We start from the raw sequence: 22,333 nt of genomic DNA, 5'->3' as shown, positions 1-22,333 counted from the left end.
AAGCCCCTGTAGGGATTTTTTATAATCCTCCTTCATTCTTTTATAGTTCCATTCTCTGGGCTTAATTCTATTGCAACTTCTTTTAGTGACTCGGTAAAAATAAAAAAGTCAAGTCTTTTCGAAGTATCCAACTTAATTTTCACAGAAACAACAACTCTTCAATGTTGTTTATGTTAATTATATAATTTCAGTAATGAGTACAACTGGCATAAACTGACTGGAAACAAACATCTGTGACTCAAATAACCCAAGAGGTGGAAGCAGAAATGGACAGGCTCATTAGGGTCCATCCATCTTGTCATGGATGCTAGTTAGTCAGGGTGTTTTCTGCTAGTTTGCAGAAAGAGTGGAAGTGTTAGTTAATCCAGTGAGGCACTTAAGATGTAGCTGAGAGAGCTTCTACTGGGAAGCCCTTACTCCCTTGACCATCCCCAGTTGTTCCCTCTGCCAGCCCCTTTCTGTATGTTGGTCCCTTGACTTAGGAGGTTCTTTATGCACCTCTACCTGAAGGGTATCTCCTAACTTTTTTTAGGTTTAGTTCAATGTTACCTCCTTTATAATGCCTTTTCTTTTCTTCTTCCTGAAGACTACTGAGATTGGCTGATTCCCTCTTCTGGATTGGCTGATTCCCTCTTCTGGGCTTCTCCCTGCCCTACTATCGAAGTACCTGTAACACATTAACATTTTAAAAATTTCTTTCTAATTCCGCTATACTGTGGGAGGATAGAGATTTTTTTTATTCACCTTCACGTCTCCGGACCCTAACATTGTCTTATTTAGTGGTAAGAGCTTGGTAACTTTCCACTCAGTGAATGACTACATTATTACTGCCGTTGCTTGATTGGCTGGCTGCAGCAGAGGTGGTGCCACAGAGCAGACTGAGCCACATTAACGATCTCCTTCAATGTAGATTAAGATAATGATTACAGAATCCAGATGCTGGAAGGAAGAACATGATTGGAAATTTTGATCCCTCAGCAGATTTCTAAAAGAGCTCTCTCGATTCTAAGATCTCTGCTAGGTTGCAAGACCACAGTGGCTGTGTCTTACTCATGTTTATAGTCTCATCCCTTTTTATGGTGTCTTGCAAGATACTCAGTGCTTGCTAGATAAAGAAGGAAATGTTGGCTTATAAAACAGATTTGCAAACGTCTTGAAAATGCAAGACCACCAGGGTAGGATTCACTCTGCATAGAGAGCAAGTTGAAGCTCCATTTCTTAGATTTCTACTTGCTCTGAGTTGATGTTTGAACTTAACCATGCAGAGCAGAACTATAGGAACAATGAACACCTAGCAAGCTGAGTAACTCTTTTTCTTGGTAAGTGAGTAGTACCTGAACATTCGTTGCACTGGATAAGGGGCTATTGAATACAAACACAATTTTTATAACATCAACATTTCTGATCATGTAAGATCCTTTTAGCTCCAACTATGGGTTACGGATGAGAGGTGCTCTGGTTTTTACTGTAGGGACACTCTGGGTAACAATTTCAACTGTGAATCTCCAGGGTTTATGATGCTTCTAGCTCAATTCAATGTCTTTAGTGTTGTTTGTTTTGTTTTTAAAGCAGAGGAGGTGATAATAGTTTATTTGCTTGCAGTTGCACAAGAAACTATTTTTGATATTGCTAAGGATCCCACTCTCTCCCACTTTTCCTTTTTAACAACCATATGCTTGAGAACACTCTAAATGAAACAAGATTTCACGACATTATGTGAAAGATTTTTAATGATAGAACTTGCATTGCCCAAACTGATGTCGGGTGCTCAACTGCCAATTAAAATTATTTCTCAAAAAACTAAGTTATTGTGGCTCTAAGTTTTGGGCTCATTTTACAGTACGAATATGATTCTGGCACTGTGCCCTTCGCTAAGATTAAGTACTAGCTGAGCTTAATGGCCTAAACTGTCAACTCCCCAGCTCTTTATTAATCCCAGGAAAGTGGCCTGTACCTCAGTCATTACTGCTCAATTAGGTAAATAATCATCACATCCATTCTCATTAGAGCACTCTCTTCACAGAAAGCTTTGTTCCTGAGATTTTTCAATTAGTCTTAACAAGTCATAAAATGCCACTAATGTCTTCCTTTCTCCATTGGTCCACCAAACAAATAAAAATCATGTGTCTAATTAAAGAAACCCAAGTCCTCCTAAAACCTATTCCCTTTGCTTCTGTTGTGTTCAAAAGCCAAGAATCTCATTGAATGAGGCCAACTGGCCAGCCTGGGTCACTGATCATTGTTGAGTGGTGAAGAAGTCTTACATTGGTACTTGCAAACATCAGGTTCAGCAAGAGAAAATGTTTGCTCGAAATGAGGGAAAATAAGGCACCGAGTCACTGCTATTTCTCCTCTTCACTCCACTTTAAGGGGAAATTTCTTGAGGCAGGGTCGTACTCAGTCATCATTGCACAACACTGGACTCAAATTGACTCAGTATAAATATAGGAAATGGACAACTTGTTTCCTCTTTTAATGAGATTGTGTTTTCCTAGTAAGAAGAATTGACATCAGTGACCTGGGATGTTTAGCAATCTAAGTGTAGGGGTGGGGAGTTCCATTTGCAGTTATCCAAGAGACAGTTCTTTGAATGTCTTTTTTTTCCCCTTTGCACTCTTGCCCAAGGACAGCTGAGTTGTAACAGGTTGGGACAGAAGTGGTCAATAGTAACAAGAAATATTTGGTTCTCCAGGTATAAATTTGTACATAGGGACATGAGGCAGACATGGAGATACACTACTCAGATCCCTCTTCAGGAAAGAAATTGCTGTCGAGCTGCAAGGAGTGTGGTTCACTGGCATCCTCCAGCTGTTAGATTCTCAAGGTTTGCCTCAGCTTGAGATCATGTTATTCTTAATCCAAGCTCTGCCAGTGCCTGAGGTGCAGGTAGAAGGGTCTAGTCATTTGTATGCAACATGGGAATCCTTTAATGAGCTGGCAGAATCTGGTAGGTTGCCATCATGCTTTGATGGGTCCTCCTGACCATTCCTTTTTCTTTCCTTTTCTTTTCATAGGTGTTACTTCCCCCAAAACCTTTGCATGCCTAATTCTATTCTAACATCTGTTTCCCAAAGAATCCAACTTGCAACAGGAAGTGAGGCAGGAAGGGACACAAGATCATTCATTGTCTTGGGATGGTCTCTTGGGCTGCCCTTTTGCATAATCTAAGATCTTAGCAAATATCCTATTTCACTGACCCTACCCAGGACTGTACTGTGCAATTCTCTGTCATCAAAGGCTTTGTAGTTAATATATATTGTTTAATAATCATAGAGTACCAGGTAGCCTCTATGCTCTGTTAATCCCCAAACAATGAAAACCTTCACTGATATATTCCTAACGCCCATGAGACTAGTTACCCATCCATAAATCTTAAGTTAAGAATGCATGTCCTGTTTCCAAGCACCTACCCCCATACCCTAGATTAACTATAAAATTGTCTCAGTGGCCCCTCATCAGTGTGGACTACAGCTGTGAGTGCTTCTGGATTGTTGTCTGCCTGAACCTGATCCCATCCTGTAAGTGACCCTATAATTAACTGATCCATTGAGTATATGGAGCTTCCTGCCTCGTTTTTTTGGTCTCAAGATGCTGTCTCAGTTCAATGGGCACTTTTCATTTCCTCTGTCCTCCAACAGGCTTCATGCTTTCAGATCCTATTGAAGGTCTGTGAGAATCACTGATTCACTTACTGTAAAGATGTTGTTGAGAACATTCTACTGAAGTCTTATCCAAGTCCTGTATATAAGGCTCCACAGAATCAGTGTTCATGCTCAGGAAACATCTTATGGTGCATTTCCCTCAAGGCTGGAAAGAATCATATCTGAGGAGTTTTTACCCTTAGTTTTGGCTACTAGGAAGCACAGAATGAAATATGCTCAGTCACAGTAACTTTGTAGTACCTCAAAGCTTAAATTTGTTTTTGATTTTGTTGTCTGTATAGTTTAATATTTTCCATGACTCTCATATTTTATTTTGTATTTCTCATTTTATTGGGTATGTCTTACATGTTATAGGCAGTGGATGCAGCATGGGTCCTGGCGCCTGACTGTAGGGATTTGAATGCTGGTTCTGCCCCATAATAGCTGTGCCATCTTAGGCATGTCACCAACCATGCTGAACATCAGGTTCTTTGTAAAAATATGATAATAAGAGTACGTGATTTCTAGGGCTATTGTGAAGGTTAAATGAGATAATGCATGTAAACTGCTTGGTAAAACGCTTGGTGTAAACCCTGAGTAACTCTGATTGGGGGTGATGCCATGAATAGGGCTGAACGACTAGGCGGAGTGCTGCATGGACTGGAAATGAAAGGGGCTTCATTGTAAGGTAAGTTCTGAGCTCATAACCAATTTCTGGAAGATAGTTTTCTGAAAAGAATTGATAAATAAGTGGTTGAGGCTCTGATTAAACTAGATCAACAGTAAAGACTGGCTGTTTTATCTGCTATAAGGCATGGTAGTTAACTTAATACATTTGGCATCCACTAAGAAGAGGGTGGTGATTAAGTTAACTGAGTGCCTGACAAGGCGGATAGAACCAGCCAATACTTGAGGGAACAGAACTCAAGATAGACGAACTGTGATGAGTGGCTCAGGGGTTGGATAGCTATTTGTTAGCAAGGATGCTGTTTGTGGAGCCATGCTGTTAGGCTAGACCACTCTGTGCATTACAGGAAATTTCACATCCCTGGACTCTGTGATAACTCCAAATGCCCCATCTAAATGCCCAAGGACTGCTTCTAGTTGAGAATCACTGAAGTATGAAAGGATATTTGGGCTTAGATTGAGAATATAAGCTGATGTCCCTAGAACATTCACAGTTCCTGTAGCCCTTTCCCTCAAATGTATCCTGGTCTACGTGGCTCCTTGGAGTTGGTTGATTTCAGGCCTGGGGCTGGGAAGAGTACAAGATGAGCCTGGAAGTAAAGAAGTGCCTTGGCCTCATCTTTCCAAGAAATAGCTCTCTGATGCTGATCCTTGTCTTTAAGCAGGATGGGGACAAATATTGGCAGACTATCCTTGTTCCAGGCATTGTGCTAGGCAATTCACAGACATTCTCTTATTTAATGCAGTGTTTTGTATGAATGTATCTGAGCCAAACTCTACTTTGCACATAAATAGAGTTAGTGACCACTCAGAGTGTGCATTCAACTTTGGTTCAGTGAAATTTGGAGTATAAATTGGACTTTTATGTACTTCTAATTGAATAGAATAATTCTACTCAGATGAAACGATTCACTCTAAAGTGCAGTACAACTACAGATACTCAAAAAAAAAAAATCACAGAATCTTAGAAGAAGCAGGAACACTATCACTGAACCAACATAGAGACTTCTGCATATGATGAGGATGAACCTCAATAAACAATGAAGGCCAGGGCAGACAAAATTATGTACATAGTCTCTTTCTAACAAACACCGTAACTGTCCAAAGAAAGGCAGTACTGTAATTTCTGCTTCTTGTGGTCATTGTGAGGATTAAATTAAGTAAAGTACGTCTCAGTGCTAACCACAAAGGAGGACCTGAATGCATGGTACCTGCTCTGCTTATTTCCCCAGAAAGAAAGGAAGCTAGGAGAATTTAAGTAATGTTTTGAAAGCCACAGAAATAAAATGGTAGAGCCAGGCTTCAAACCCAGATCTCTAGACTCTGCCACCTGTTTCTGTACAGCTGTCAGACTAAGAATCTTTTTTTTCTTTCAAGAATTTTAAAAACATTTTTTTCTACTCAGTAATCTCATATCAAGGATTCTCTAATAAAAAAGATAAAATATAAAGACTTACATCTATCTCAGACAAAGAATCTTTAAAAATGTCTTAATTTTTGAAAAAAATCAAGAGAAGAAAAATTTTCTGTGGCACATGAAAATTATATGAAATTCAAATTTCAGTATCCACAGCTAAAGTTCTTTTGGAACACAGCCATGTCCATTCAGTCACATATTGTCCATGACTGCTTTCATGCTACAAAGGCAGAGGTGGTTGGTTGAGACAGAGACCATATGACCCCCAAAGCCTAAAATGTTTAATATCTGGCCCTTAACAGAAAAAGCTGGCTGACCTCTGCTCTAGAACTTAAGACTCCTGCTCTTTTCATTATGCCCAAGTGCTGGTGGATGCAGATTGCTTGTGACTTTACCAAATCTTCTGGCATTCTTGGGGAATTATTAAATTGCCATGCAGGTTGCACTGAAGTGCTTCCTGCTGGCTTACATTGGAGAGGTTTGAAGGTATCAGATGGGACAGATTCCCTTCTTTCACCTTAGCCAAAATCCAATCTCACTCTCTTTCATGTTCAAAAGGATCTGATTAACTAGGACATGAATGGGGAAAAGAACAATCCATGCTGTTGGGCTGGGCTGAGCGGGTGTTTGGAGCTGCTGTATTTCAGCTCCTCCTCCTCACTTCTGACCGGCTCCCTGGACGCCCAGCCCTGTCTAATGGAGACTGCGCACCAGAGGTTAAAGTACAAGAGTTAGGGACCTGTGTTTGAACTCCGCTTGCTAACTATGACTCTGGGCAAGTTATTTAAACTCCCTCAGTCTCAGTTTCCATAGGTCAAACATGAGAGTAATAAGAGTATCTGTAGCTCAGATAATTTGGAGCATTAAATGAGAAAATAAAAAGGTTTTTTGTTGTTTTGCAAAGAGTTGGTTCAGTAAGCATTCAGTAAATGTTAGCTATTGTTATTAATTTTTCTGCTTACTTGTCAGCAGGGAAGGAGTGAAGTCTCTGATTCAAGTTAAAATGCCCTAGAAGGTGTTTTTAAAACATGTTTTCTGTGTTTTTTAAAAAAAGTAATGCAAACACACAATACAAAATTCAAATAGTACAAATAATAAAAATAAATGTCTCACCAAAGAATGAGTCTGAGATGTTCAAGGCAGTAATAGTCATAATAGCTCTAAACTGGAAATTACCCAAATGCCCATCACTAGTAGAAGAGAGAAATCGACTGTGGTATATTTATACAATGGAATGCCGTTCAACAGAGCGAATGGTCTATAACTACAGGCAACGATGATGACGAATCTCTTGAACAAATGCGGAGCAAAAGAAGCCAGACAGCAAAGCACACACCTAGATTCCATCTAGATAAGGTACAGAATCAGGAGAAATCTCCCCTTTGCCTCAGGGATTACCCTGGGTGCAGGTGAGGGGTGATGATGGGAAGCTGATGGGAGGAGGCTTAGGGGGCAGCTAGTAATGCTCTGTTTCTTGATTTGGGTGCAGGTTACACAGGTGTGTTCAGTTTGTGAAAATTCATCAGCTGATTCTTGCAAATGCCTGCACAGGATTAGACTTCGTATTTTGACAAAATAATAAAACCTAAAAATAAAAAGGCACCCTCCTCCTGCTCTTGACTCCTAGTCACTCAGTCCCCTCTTCAGAAGCAGCCACTGTTACCATCAAACAGAATATCCAGAGACAGTCATTGAGTGTATATAAGAATGTGTCCTCCTGTACGTATTATGTGCATTATTATTGTTATTCTTCTTTCTTGAAAGCAAGTTTTTGTTTTATTTTATAAGGACTTTATTTTTTAGAGCGGTTTTAGGGTTACAGCAAAATCGAGTGGAAGTACAGAGCGTCCTCATATATGAGGGCTCACTCCTGGTGTTGTACATCCTAGAGGTTTGCGCCAAAGTATAATAACAAGTATCCGTCATTATAGTATCCTTCACTGCCCTGAAAATCCTCTGTCTGAGAGCAAGTTTTGATGTACCTAGTCTTATGTCCAGGGGATATATATCCCCTGCTGCAAAGGGGATAGTAGATCTCAGGAGAAGGTCAGGTAGAGCAGAGGAGATGAGAAGGGGTCCTGATGCTGGGTGACCCTCTTGGACCTGGCAAGGTTTCCACAAATGTTCATTGAACTGTCACAGGGAATTTAAGTGCTTCAAGATGGCTGGGCCTTCTTCCTAGTTTTGGGCTGGGCCCCAGATAAAGTCATCCTATGCTTTCTTCGTGTTTAAAACTCTAGGTATCCCATTGGGCAGTCCTGCTCCCCAGGCCTCCTGTTCATGATGAACGTTCAGCTCGGGTTGTGATTCAGAATAACACTCTCTTCTCTGTGAAACAATATTCCTCATTCTGAAGCTGGCAATGTCTGACAATAGGGTGAGATGTTTGAAACCAGGACCACCATGAAACATCTGGGAAGATATTCTTGTATTTCTGGTCTTTTATTCTCTTACCCTTGTAGCTGGTAACTTTCTCCTATACTTTTGGCAGCATCAACAACCCCAAATGTTATTCATCCTCTAAGACCCAATGCAAGCTCTACCCCCTCCATGAAGTTTCTATCAGGTTTCCCTGGAGGTCTCTGATTTGCATCACTTTATTTAGCACTTATTTATATAATCATCAGTCTATAATTTTTGATTTCTGTCTACTAAGCTTCAAATACCATGCCATATGCTGGGAATTCAAGAAAGAAAACTCTATTTCTGTCCTCAAGTAGCTCACATTCCAGTGTCAAAGGGAGGTGTGTAAAATATCAAAGAGTATTACATGATATCGGTATAAAAGATGCAGTAATTGATTAAATCTGCTACAGTAGGAACCAAGAGTACAAGGCAAGCTTCACAGAGGTACCCCTTGAGCTCTGCACCTTGAAGAATAAGCCGGGCTTTGTTAGACCAGAGTGAGAGAAGGGCATTCAGGTAGTAAGAGCAGCACGTGTGAAGGTATGGAAGTATAGAGCACATATTGTCACTCACCATTTAATATGTCTATGTCATTAAATTTACTAGTCTTTCCAACCAGATTGTGAGAGACTCATGGATAAGACTCATAACTTAGGCTTCTTTATCTCCCATTTCCCCAAAAAGCTAGTAAAATTCTAGTTATTAAATTAGATAGACACAAGAGTAAGGGCAAACACAGGAAGAGTCTTAAAAGATGTAACCAAAGACCTGAATTTAAAATATTCTAACAGATTTGCATTTTTAGAATGTGAACTTCTCATCAGATTTGGAACATAAAGGAAACCTTCTAAAGAGATAAAATTGAACTTTAATTGGAGCAGTTATTATAATCAGGGCCAAACTGTGATGAGCAGCTGGTGTCCTCCTCACTTTCTGCCCTATTCAATGCCCCACCCTTGAGTCCCTGGGGCCTGGCTCTCCGGTTCTCAGGAGGATAGGAATTATTTTGATTGTAATTGGGCCTGACCTGTGACACAGTCACTATCTGAATCCATTTTGGGCCACTGAATTGCTCTGTGACCTCGGGCAACTTACTTAGACATCTTGGGTCTCAGTGGCTACCTGATAAAACTGAAGTAAGTATACTTACTTCGTCAAGATTAAAAGGTATAAGTGTTTGAAACATAATAGACTCTCAATAATGTAAGCTTTCCTTCCTTTCTTCTCCTCACTTCCTTTTCTACCCTCTTCCCTTTTTCCTTGGAATGTTCAGGAGGAAATTTGGGGAAAGAGAGAGGCTAGAAGGCAGTGAATGAAGAGATTCTGAGCAGCTTATGAAGACCTTGGGAGAGGTAAATGGATGGACCCAGAGGCAGTTTAAGACATTTTGCCATGTTTCGTGCAGTTTACTGCCACAGGTAAATGCCGTTACCTCTGAGAGGTTTCCTTGAGACCGAAGGTGGAGGTTTCTTTGGAAGAAACATCAGGCCGGGATCAGCCACAAAGAGGGCTCGGAGTTGTTAGGGCTGCAGGGAAGGGATAGGTCATGATTTATCCAGAAGAGGAGACTGACTCAAGGTCACACTCTTGACTTCAGCCTGTGCCTGTCACACCTTCCCTTCAAGGCTGTCACCTGGGAGGAGCATTAGACTTCAGGCTAATATAGGGCTGGGCTCAGGGTCTTCTCTCTGTATTATCTTGGAGCTTCCAAACAGCTTGCCTTAGGAGGAGATGATTAACCTCAGATCCTCAGTTCACTTGTCAAGAATTCAGGCACCGCAGGGAGAGGGATGCACCTGCATCTATGGTTCTCTAATGACTCACTAGGATCCTTCCCTGTGTCACCCATCCCACTCCCAGGCAGGAGATTCCCAACGCTCCACTTAGCCTTCTCCCACCTGCTCCCACCCCCATGTCAGCCCACCAAAGCCAAAGAGCTCTCAGCTGTAAACAAATCAAACTGACAAACTAATTCTCAGGAGTTAATGGCTAAAGGCACTTAATTCTCGCAACAGCATTTTCGTTTTAATGGGGGCATCAAACCTTGGCCCAGGAGGGACTCCCTAACGGAGAGATTCCAGGTGGTGTGGAATGCAGAGAGGAACAGAATGTGCTGGCAGCTTGCCCAAGGTCACACAGCGAGGTGGTGGCAGAGCTGTGAGTAAAACCCAGCTACCTTGACTTCCAATCTCACACTGATGGAGGCTGCCTCTTGTTTGGTCACACTGGGACTCCCTGCCCCATTCTTGAGCTGCGTCAGTGACTGTGGCCCAGCTTGAGTGTGCAGAGGCTGTGATGTGAACCTAAACCGTCCACCTGCACTGCCAGAACCTCTCAGGAAGAATAGTAGCATTGAGGAGGCTTGATCAATAAATATTATGCAAATGCCTAGAGCAATAACATTTCCTTCCATTACCAAGCTAACAGTCCCCGTCAAGAGCCTGCCTGCATTCTGACGGTTTTATTTTTCCTGGTTTGTCAGCCTGAAATCAGGGTCTGACTGATGCCCGTATGAAGCATAAAAGGTACATGACTGGCAGAGGCCCAGTTCCTTTTTCTCTGAATTAGAGGCCCTTGTTCCATGAGCTGGCAAGAGGCCCGGCTTTGTGCACATCAGTTATGTTTGACTGAGAGCCTTGCTGAGCAGAACCAGACAGTAAACATTCCTGGAGCCATGATCAGCCTCATTGTGATGCGGTCTCCATAGAGAGAAAGCAGCGAGGCAGCGGTACCCAGATCCCTTCCCTCCATCCCCTCTTCATCTCTTCCCACCTGTCACCCAGCTAAGGGATCCCGGAATCCGAGCAATCGTTACACTTCTGTTTGTAGTTGTACAAGAAAAATAACATTCTTCATCTTCTAAAACTGAAATTAATTGCTACTATGAACTCTTACTCTGCTGGATGTCAAAACTCAATTGCAGTCAATTAAGTGTTTACCCTTCTCTTGTCTCTGTAGTCCTCTTAAAGTTCTAGAAAGCTTATTCAGTGTCAAGTCCTGTGTGTGTGTGGGGGGGGGTCTGGTCATTGGCATCATTCCTTACCCTCATTGACATCTACTGAGATGATGTCCCCAACTCCATCTTGCATTTGGTTGTCAGTAGATCAAAGTGGTGCCTCCCTTTTTTCTAACTGCAGGACCCCTTTAAGGCACCAGCTCTCTCTGCTCTTGGCTGCTCAGAATACATTCTCTGTCCCCACAACAGAATGCAGGTGTCCAGAGATCATATGTGGCTGTTTCAGGCTCTCTGCCTAGATACCCATATACGCATTTCTTCTCACTTTCAGTGCTACGTGGAGGGTGAACCCAGGGCCTCACTCATTCCCTGGACTGCCTCTTGAGAAAGCGGGTAGAGGGAGTCACAGATCTTCTTCCTCTTGCATTTCGCCAGCTTGTATCTCCCCTCCCATATCCTCTGCAATGTTTGTCCTGTGGTGGCTCAGGGCTCAAGGTCTCCTTCCCAGCAATGCCCTGATGTTCAAGCTCCTGTCTCCTGCACGTGCTCTCCGCATTCCTTCCCATTCTTAGATCCACATAGCCTGGCTTTTCATTTTTTCTTCCAAATCATTTGAAACTCAAAAGTCAAGAAGTAGACTATTTTGTTTTCATGTTCCTTTAATAAACCTTCATTGTAGCAGCAAAAACCTCATGACATAGCTGTCCAAATGGAGGATTATGCAGTGATAGAAATTCTAAAGAGGAGAAGGGGAAAGCACATTGGTTAAGAATCAAAAAGATTATATAGCTATATGATGTATTTTTTAATTGCTTGCAGTCTATCTCAACCAGAGTTCCAGAGAAAATGATTGGAGCTTTCATTTTCTCAGTGTTCCCAGTGTTGGCATCTTCCTAAAAGTGCCAAAGGCAAGTCCCAAGGGTAATTCTCGATGCATAGGCGAGAAAGAATTCATTTAAATCAATGGATGCTTTAGGGAGGTGATTCTCAGTGTGATCTGAGGATCCCCAAGGGTCCCTGAGACCCTCAATCTATTGGGTCAAAATTATTTTCATAATAATACTAAGACTTTATTTGCCTTTTTTACTTTCATCTCTCATGAGTGTACTATGACGTTTGAAAAACTCCACTGTGCAAACATAAACATCTGTGTACACACAGAAATTAACTGTTCAGAGATTTCATATATTGGAAATATCAGAAAAACAATATTATATAGCATTTAAAAATACATTAAAAGAAATAAAGCAGGGGATTATAAATTTGATGATATTAAAAAGTGACTCTCTAATTGACCAGGTATATTAAAACAAGAACAAAGTAAAACTTTTAGAAATGACAAAAAATTACATAATAATTAAAATTAGTATCCCAATAAACATGATAAAGAGAAGACTGGAAACAGATGAAAAGAGAATCAGTAAGCTTGAAGAGAGATCTGAAAAAATCAAATTGAAGGCAATAGAGACAAAGAGGTAGATCAAAGAGAAGTTAAGAGACATAGTGAACAGAATGAGAAAGTCTAATAAAAATCTCATTGGAGTTCCAGGAGGAGATGATAAAGAGAATGGAAAAGAGGCATTATGCAAAAAGATAGTGCCTAGGAATTTTATACAATCAATGTAGGATGTCAGTCTCGGATACAGGAAACCTGAAAAAGTCCCCGTTTAAAATATCTCATACTATTTTCAGACAACGTCACAACTTTTGGAAGAGGAAATGCTTTCACAGAGATAATGGATGTTGTTTTGAATCACAAACCAAATGGAGTGTTTATCGTGAACAGAACACTTGGGGATCAGGGCTTCTTCATTGGACACCTAGAGTTTCAAACACAAAGAGATCATGGGGAAACTATCTGAGTCCAAGGCCAACACTAGAGAGAAGCCCTGGTCATTTAATTCACTTTGATGCCAGATGAAGGATCAGGGCTTCTTTGCATCTCCTTTGCTCTCCCTGTTCCTCTTATCCTGAGGTCTACCCCCACCCCTTGGGAGCAGGTGGTCAAACCGGACACAGGGCTAGATACATGAGTACTTGTTCTCAGGAAAGCAGAAAAAGGAAGCACCTAAAACATAAAAGCTAAAAATATTAAAATAAAAATGACATATCAGGCAAATATTAAGTAAAAGGAAGACACTATAGCTACACCAATATAAGATAAAATCCTTAAAAGCATTACTAGAGACAAAGAGAGTTACTGAATAGTGACTGAAAGTTCAATTCGCCAGGAAGATGTATCAATTCTAAACCTGTTAGAATAAATAAAGTAAAAACTTAATAAAACTGCAGGGATTGGCTTCCCTGGTGGCGCAGTGGTTAAGAATCTGCCTGCCAATGCAGGGGACACGGATTCAAGCCCTGGTCTAGGTAGATCCCACACGCCGCGGAGCAACTAAGCCCGTACGCCACAACTACTGTCTGTGCTCTAGAGCCCGTGAACCACAACTACTGAGTCTGCGTGCTGTAACTACTGAGGCCCACGCACCTAGAGCCCATGCTCCGCAACAAGAGAAGCCACAGCAATGACAAGCCTGCGCACTGCAACGAAGAGTAGCCCCTGCTCACCGCAACTAGAGAAAGCCCATGCGCAGCAACAAAGACCCAATGCAGGCAAAAAAAAAAAAAAAAAACTGCAGGGAGAAATTGACAAATCCACTACCATAACTGCAGATTTTAGCAACCTCTTTTAGTTATTTATAGATCCAGTAGATAAAAAAATCACTAAGGATAGAGGAAATTTGAATCATGCAGGAAACAACCTTGATCTGATGTAAATAATTAATGATACTTCTCAAATCTGGAGCACACATATTTTCAAAGGCACATGGCACATTCTAAAAATGTTATGCATTACACTGTATGTCAAGTTTCATCCAATTTCATAAAACTTAAAACATAGAAGAAGTTAAGCTAGAGAATAATAACAAAGACAAGCCTGGTACTTTTGAAAATTAAAGTTCTAAATAAAAATTTGTCAAAATTGTCAAGAAAGAAATCATAATAGAAATTATAGATTAATTAATCATAATGAGATAGAATGAAAATAATGTCTATCAGGACTTGTGAGATGAAATTAAAGCATTTTTGACAAATACTTATGGTGCCTAAGTGCCTATAATAGAAAAGAGGAAAGTGTGAAGCCAAATTATCCAAGTATCTAACTTAAGAACATAAAAAAGGTGGGGGTGATGTTGCTGAACATGACAGGGTAGGGAACTCCAGTGCTCCATCATTCCAGCAGCTAATGCGCTAGTGAAAACTGTCAGGATCAACTTCCACAGAACTCTGGAATACATTGGGTTGGCCAAAAAGTTCGCTCGGGTTTTTCCATAACATCTTACGGAAAAACTCAAACGAACTTTTTGGCCAACCCAATAGTAAATAACTTACAACAACCAGGAGAAAGCTTAGTGAAGAAAGAAGTTGGTGCACTGTAGTAAGAGAGTGCTACAAAGTTTTAAATTGCCCACTTGCCATCCTCCACTCCCCAGGTCACCAGTGGCCACAAAGACACTGCACACCTGGTGCAGGTTGCTAGTGCCACAGGCAGCAAGACAAACCTTAATCTCAAAGAGCTGTGGTTGTTTGTTTTGACCTGTCTGTCTACTTCTAAGGGACTCCTCTGCATGATGGAGAAGAATCTAGGAACCATATTTTCTAGATTCTCTTTCCCTATGTGGTTCCAGGTTAGAGTTTTTCAATGCGAAATTTGAAAAGGAAAAGTGAAGAGAGGCCATTATTGTCAGTAGCCATAGAAGGCAGATGTATGAGCAACTGCAAGGTGTATAGCTTCTCAGGCTTCTGGAAGAGCCTGCTTTGCTTCTGCAGTTGAGACAGTTGATGGGAGCTTTGGCATAGACCCTGAGAAATGCTGCAGTTCCCCAAAGAACATTTAAGAGCCACAAGCTTTGGAGGTATTTCTTTGATCTTCTGGCTTCAGTCTTCTTGATCTTCACTCTTGTAACTCTGCTCACACTTAGGAAAGCACCAAGTTATCTACTCAATCCCTTGATTCCTATAATAATTAGAGTAACTCTGATTTCTAGACCAAATCTTGACTGGTACAGATGAGAAAGAACCCAAATGGAATAGGTTTGGGAAGGGAAGATCAGGAATTAGTTTGGGACATGAATTGTTTGAGATATCTTTTTGCAGCCATGTATAGTAGGGTTGCGTATTCAAGTCTAGAGTTCAGGAGCAAGGACTAGTCTGGAGATATAAGTGGGAGACTTGTTGGCATATAGATGGTATGTAAAGTCATGCTGCTGTGTGAGGCCATTAAGGAAGTGTGACTAGTCAAGAGTAAAGATCTGTGGACCAAGTTCTGGGACACCCAACACTAAGAGATAAGGGAGAAGATGAGGAGCAAGGAAAGGAGATGGAAGGAGGGACCAATGGGTGAGCGAAAAACCAGCAGGGTATGGTGTTCTAGAAGGCAAGTTTGTAAAGTTTTTGGGGGAGGAGGGAGTGATCAACTGTGTCAAATTCTGCTGACAGGTCAATCAAGATGATTGAGAACTGAACATCGGTTATGCTTACCAAAAATACGGAAACTAAAGAAAAGTAGAAAGTTGGAAGAGGAGGATCATACATTCTATCATCACCAAAAACAAGTTATTTGAGTTCATTTTTCCATGTAAGTCTTTGCTTTTTTATGTAGCTGGAGTTCACTGTGCATATATAATTTTCTATCTTGCTTTTCACTTATTTAGGAGATTTTTTCAAAATTATTATAAATTTATTACTAAAATTATTTTTAATGGTAAACTATATTCTTTGAGTGGATGTAGCATATGTTATTTAACTGTTCTTTCAAAGTTGGACATTTAATTTGTTTACAATTTTCTACTTTATAAATAGCTTTGCAAAATTCCTTTGCAAAAAGCTTTATCAGCAGTTTTATATGACCTCCTCAGGGTAGATTATCAAAACCTTAACCACTGTTTAAAAGAAATGAACATTTTTAAAGCTCTGTTTTAGGCTTTTGGAAATTAACTCATTAAGCATTACTTTTCACAAGCCCCATTCTTTTTTCTCTGGGTCTGGAGTTGAGAGCTCTCACTTTTCCAGCTCTTTTATTCCAGTAATCACTCAGTTCATCTTTTGGAAGAAAGAAGGAAGGCTGGCATGGGGTTTGTAGGGACCATATGTGTGGCACCCAAATATACATTCATTTATTCACTCATTCAGTTATCAAAGTCAGCAAAAAGGAGGAGGGGAACAGGGCTCCGGGATAAGAAACAAGAGGGATGGCCTGCCATGAATGGCACAACAAGTTGGCCTTCACTTTAGCTTTAACCTCCAGGGTAGTCTTTTCTCTGAAACTTCCAGGGCCTCCCCATGATGCACGACCATCTCTGCCTCCACACATGGGTATGCGTGGAGACTGGGGAGGGAACGCAGTAAACCATGGATTATTCCTATGAATCACCCAGCCATGGTGAGGCTCAGGGAAATGGAAAGTCAGAGACTCACTGAGGTTTTACTGGTCATCTGTTGGTTTTGCTTACCCTACCTATATTTCTTCTCCTGATGACAGTATCTCAATTACCTTTCCCAGAGAAGGCCTTAATCCACATGATTTAGGTGGTATTGACTCCATGCCCGCCACCTAGTGTGGACTCATGACCCAATCAGAGTTGTCTGCTCCATTGTCATAGTGATTGTTTATTAGCATTAAGGATAATGTAAGCCTAATGCTGCTGGGGTTCCTCGTGGAGAGATCCTGCCTTGGAGAAATACCTTCGCAGGGAAAAATACAACCATTAAATGAGGGAACAAGCAAGAGAAAAACAGGTAGGACCAGTAGGAGTTGACAGAGAACACATTTGCAGGTGGACGTGGGTTTTCAAGAAGACTGAAATCTAAGAACTGCTCTGAAACTTCATAGCCATATAGACCAGTTTGCTGAGAAAGTGTCCTCTGATGAGATACTCCAACTCAGTCTTAAAGAAAAGAAATGATAAATCTAATCTCAGATAGCAGCAAAATCTTCACAATGAGATGTTGCTATTTCAATATCCAGATCTCCGTTGAGAACAGGCATCTATAGTCAAACCATATTTTTCTTGTAACATTTGAAAGAATATAATTTTCCTGACATTAGCAAAGAATTATTTTTCAAATTATGTAAGCTTTCTTTGCCGATTGCCACTCCAAGTTTGTAGATTTGTAGGGCAGGTTAGGTTTTGAAGAGACTACACGTGTATTCAAAGCTTGAAATATATTCAAGAAGTTCTCCATATTTTCCATCTTAATAAGTGCCTCCCCATCCTCCAAGCTGTCCAAGACCTACACCATGAAGTTAGACACTTCCTGTTCCTCCATTTCCATCAGTCAGCCATCATGAAGGTTTATCTCCTAAATATTTTTTGAATATATCCACACCTATTGCCATTGCATAGTTCAGAGCAGCATTCTCACTTCTCATCTTGTACCAGAATCATATGGGGAACTTAAAAAAATAGTGATGCCCCAGAGATTCTGATGTGTTTGATCTGGAATGGTATTCAGGAATCCATAGTTTCCAAAGCTCCCCAGCTGACTCTGTGATCCAACCAGGGTTGAGGACCACTGGATTTGAGACCCTTATCATCTTTTTAGGACAATGAAAATAGTCTCCTAAGCTGTTACCTTGACTCCTCCAGTCTGGTTTCTTACCAGTTTGTCTTCCACCAATCTGTCTGTCCATTTCCAGGGGAATCTTTCAGTGAAATTGGTTTCCAGGAGAACCAATCTGATTCCATCACTCTTATGGTTGTGAGCCTTCTGACTTAATCCCTATGCGTGGCTTGAAACTCAACTCATGGTCGGCTTCCCACCTCCCATCTCCTCAGTATCATCTCCCGTGACTTCCCCCTCCCAGTTTGTTCTGAAGTGGTACCAACGTAGTCTTTGATATTCTAAGACAGAAATATCTCAAGACAGTTGTGAAACTCCGTTTTCTTGAATGTCACATAATTTCTTTCTATAACTGAAAAATTTGTGACTTCCGTGACTCTATAAATGCAGGACTAAGGTAATTTAAATAGCAATCACAGTATATTTGTCATGAAAATGATCTCCACACAATATTGCATTACATCTCTACAGTAACACTAACCAAGAATGATGAATGATGTTAACTATTCTTATAGAATCCACATTTGTACAGAGGTGTGTGATTAAGGTGACCTCACCTCACAAAGGCCTATTATCCACATTCTGCAAGGAAAAAATATATTTTTAAAATTTCCAACCAACTTTTATTTTTCAACATATACTATTTAAAGCCGTTATGGCACTTTTGCTGGGCAGGGGTTCCTGTACAAACACCTACTAACACTCTAAGTTAATCACCATTTTATCATTCATTTATTTTATCTCTAACTGGATGAGCAGTTTTTGAATTAGTGAGGCAATCATTAAAACCGTTTCATGGGGGCTCGTGAGGGAAGTCCCGAGACAAAGGGAGCGCCGCCGCCGCCAACGCCGCCGCCAACGCCAACGCCGCCAACGCCTCCCCGTCCGCCTCCCTCGCCGGGCCGCGGCCGCCCGAGGGACGCAAACATGTTGGGGATCGCCCTCAGCAGACTCGCCCAGGAGAGGAAAGCTTGGAGAAAAGACCACCCGTTTGGTTTTGTGGCCGTCCCAACAAAAAATCCCGACGGCACGATGAACCTCATGAACTGGGAGTGCGCCATTCCCGGGAAGAAGGGGACTCCGTGGGAAGGAGGCTCGTTTAAACTACGGATGCTGTTCAAAGACGATTATCCATCCTCACCTCCGAAATGCACGTTTGAACCGCCATTATTTCATCCGAACGTGTACCCCTCGGGCACAGTGTGCCTGTCCATCCTGGGGGAGGACAAGGACTGGAGGCCGGGCATCACGATTAAGCACATCTTATTAGGAATACAGGAACTTCTAAATGAACCAAATATCCGAGACCCAGCTCAAGCAGAGGCCTACACGATCTACTGCCGAAACAGAGTGGAATACGAGAAAAGGGTTCGAGCACAAGCCAAGAAGTTTGCTCCCTCATAAGCAGCGACCTGTGGCATCATAAAAAGGAAGGGACTGGTGTGGCAAGAACTTGTTTACAACATTTTTGCAAATCTAACGTTGCTCTCTACAGTTACTGGTCACCAGGGGAGGGTTGGGCGGGCGCCATTTTCCATTTCCGCCCCTGGTACGGTCTCGGCTCGCTGAATCGCCCAGTTTTCCATACAGGGTCTCTTCCTTCAGTCTTTTGTATTCTTGATTGTTATGTAAAACTTGCTTTTATTTTAATATTGATGTCAGTATTTCAACTGCTGTAAAATTATAAACTTTTATACTTCAATGAGTCCCAAGGAGCTAGTTCCTTTGCTTGCGGATGCAGGCATGCTTCACGCCGTCTAGAGCTGCACTTAGCCTTCAGCTGGCTGCACGAAACAGAAAATCAGACCTGCCCCGCCCCGCCGCCTCCTCTCCCAGAGCCCGGCTTGTGTTGCTTAGGAGCCTCAGATCCACAGTCAGCCAGCGGCGCGTTTCCGCATCACTTCCTTTGTGTTTATATGGCGTTTGTCTGTGTTGCTGTTTAGAGTAAATAAGCTATTTATTTAAAAAAAAAAAAAAACAGTTTCATGGATCCCCTTTACCTCTTTCTAAATGTTGCCCTTGTTATCAAACTTTAACCGATGACATGGGTTAATATTTCAATTCTTTGTCATTTATCTAGAACTTCTCTTTTCTGTCCAAGAACTGTTAACCCTTCACTCTCTGTCACCTAGCATTGGCAGTTAGTACAAAAAAGTAGTTTTGTGGCTACTTTTCACAAAAGACCAGCCTTGTATCATAAGCGTGTATGTGTATGTGCTGACAAATACACAAAAAGACGTCTAATAGAGACGTGACTGCTGGGCATGTAGTTAACCTCAGGCACTAGTTTTGTGATGTATTCTGCACACTACCCTTAAAGCATGGGTGAGTCAAATCCAGCCTCAGTGAAATTAAAATCAGTGAAATGTATGGACACCAGAATAGTCCAAAAGTGACCCTAAGATTCTGTTACGGATAAATAGAATAGTCCAAAAGCAAGTTGGGAATTCTCACCGAGTGGCCTAGGTGATGAGCCAGTGGGGACAGTGGGTTTTCCCCAGGTCAAGAGGTGGGACTGCACCTGAACTCAACTCCCATGGGTCTCAAGCTGGCAGCTGGCTTTCCTAAACAACTGCGGTAAACAACTGACCTCTACACCAGACTGCCTAGTGGTCGAGGCCCTTTTTCTGCCGCCACCACACCCTTCCCCCCACTGATAAACTTGTTCTATCCCTTGATAAATAACAAAGGTGAGCAACTAGGGAAACTGGGTCCCTCCCCTGGAAGGTACACTCTGGCCAGTCCCAGCACTCCCCGAGGTAAGACATTAGGGAAATGTGCTCTTTTTACTAACCCTCGCTTTGCAAATTTCATCAAAAAATCTGTCTTTTACCCATAACCAGTGAGGTGAACTCCAACCTGAGCCCTATTACCTGATAGACATTCAGTGTCAAGTGTGAATTCTGGAAACTGAGAATTCAAGTTGTTACTGCGCCCCATGCCGTCCTGTGCCCATCTCCTTCTTGCACATTCTATTCTGCCTACAATCCATTCCTCCTTTGGGCACCTGGAAAACCTCTGCTGAGACTTCAAGATCCATCTGTGCAGAATTAACTCTCGTCCCCTGGCCTTCATCTAAAGCAGAGAAAATCATCACCCTCTCCACTGTGCTACCAAAGTTGCAACAGACCTAGGCCGTTCTCAGTATTGGGACATCGTTTTCCACGATTGGCCCACTCTAGGAGCCAGGGATTTACCCTAACTATTCATTTTTAATGTACAATTACTTTTTTATTGCATAAGTAATATGTAATGATGAAAAATTAAAAAGTATCGAAAAGCAAAACATGATCCATAGATAAACCCTTTCTGAGGTATCTTTGTTGATACCTTTTCAGATCGTATTTAATAGAAATGGCCTGATGCAGTACCAGTTTCCTGAAACCTACTTTCTTTTCTTAGTAGGCAGACATGGCATCTCATTGTTACTGTTTTTTGCATTTATTTAGTTCATGACATTAAACATTTAAAATAGACAGTGGTGAATTGCATTTCCTTTCTGTGTTTTCCTATTCACATATTTGTGTTTGTTTTTCTATTAGGTATTTTTCTTTTTATTATTGATTTGTAGGAAGTCCTTATTTGGTGAGTATGTCAACTCTCTATCAGCTATGCAAATACTACTTATACTGTAAATATTTAAATTAGTTTATAATTTTATTTTTAAAAAATTTTACTTCATAATTTAAATTTTATGCTTTATATTTTTGAATTCAAATCTGTTAGTCTTCCTTAATAATTTCTACCTTGATGTCCCACTTAGAAAAATTCTTCCCCACCCTAATTATTGAAATATTTTTCCTAAAAACAATTTCATGTTTATGTTGGAATTTTAACTCTATTTTGATGCTTATCTTAGTATGGCTTCCTCCTTTCTTCCTTTCCTTTCTTCATTCCTCCAGCAAATGTTTTTTAAGTACCCATTCTGTTCAGACACTCAATTTTTTGGCACTGAGGAAACATCGATGTATAAGGATGACACAGTTCTATCTTCACAGAGTTAACATTGTAATGAGAAAAACAGATAAAAACACAAAAACCAAATAATATAGATTATAATGGCACAGAGGGATAAGTGCTCTAACAAAATATCAAGCGGGGTATTGACATTGAATCGAGTGGAAGTGTGTTATATAAATAAGCCAAAGATGGTCTCTGTATATTAGCTCCTAGGTTGCTTGTTTCTTCTTTGCAGACTGAGATCCGTTAGCTCAAAGGCGCACTGGCACCAACTCAAGTTTTTACATCTAATTATTTTATATATAGCCCATATAAGCAGATTTTTAGCCACTGACAGCCTTCCTGTTTTGTATACCCTGAAAAACTGTGCCCAACATCTGTTAGATTTATAGCCATAGCTATAGCCATAGACTAAAAAGACCTCAAGCAGATGCTGTCAACTTTGGAACTCCCTGACCTAGACTCCCTGCTGTGCTGCTGAATGACATCACCAAGACACATAAACCCCTCTCTGATCTCACTCCCACCTTACCTTCCTTCCCTTCTGAATGGTGACCCCTGCACCGTAGCCACTTGACAGTCTGGCTGTGAGGGACTTCCTCACATGCAAACTTGTCAAAGCGGCACCTAAATAAAGCTTGT

The 22,333-nt window shown here is 41.2% G+C and overlaps 2 protein-coding genes across 2 annotated transcripts in view; one reads left to right on the top strand and one right to left on the bottom strand.

The window, feature by feature from the left end:
* The window catches only part of NPSR1 (neuropeptide S receptor 1), a gene marked incomplete at both ends in the record, with an annotated part of 108,207 nt that overhangs the window by 46,286 nt on the left and 39,588 nt on the right, over positions 1 to 22,333 (bottom strand). The gene's annotated exons all lie outside the window — the stretch shown is intronic.
* Positions 16,038 to 19,245, top strand: LOC309810598 (SUMO-conjugating enzyme UBC9-like). The gene has a single exon (XM_082632712.1). The coding sequence runs from the start codon at positions 18,527 to 18,529 to the stop codon at positions 19,133 to 19,135; it is 609 nt and encodes a 202-aa protein (XP_082488838.1). The 5' UTR covers positions 16,038 to 18,526; the 3' UTR covers positions 19,136 to 19,245.

This window comes from Mesoplodon mirus (genome assembly GCF_964341445.2).
Source record: "Mesoplodon mirus genome assembly, chromosome: 9".
In the NCBI taxonomy this organism is placed as follows: domain Eukaryota; kingdom Metazoa; phylum Chordata; class Mammalia; order Artiodactyla; family Ziphiidae; genus Mesoplodon; species Mesoplodon mirus.
This window is presented reverse-complemented; position numbering and strand designations above follow the sequence as displayed.

Bases quoted from the DNA above. Each gene is read 5' to 3' on its own strand.
- LOC309810598 (XM_082632712.1), top strand. From the start codon at position 18,527: ATGGGGGCTCGTGAGGGAAGTCCCGAGACAAAGGGAGCGCCGCCGCCG.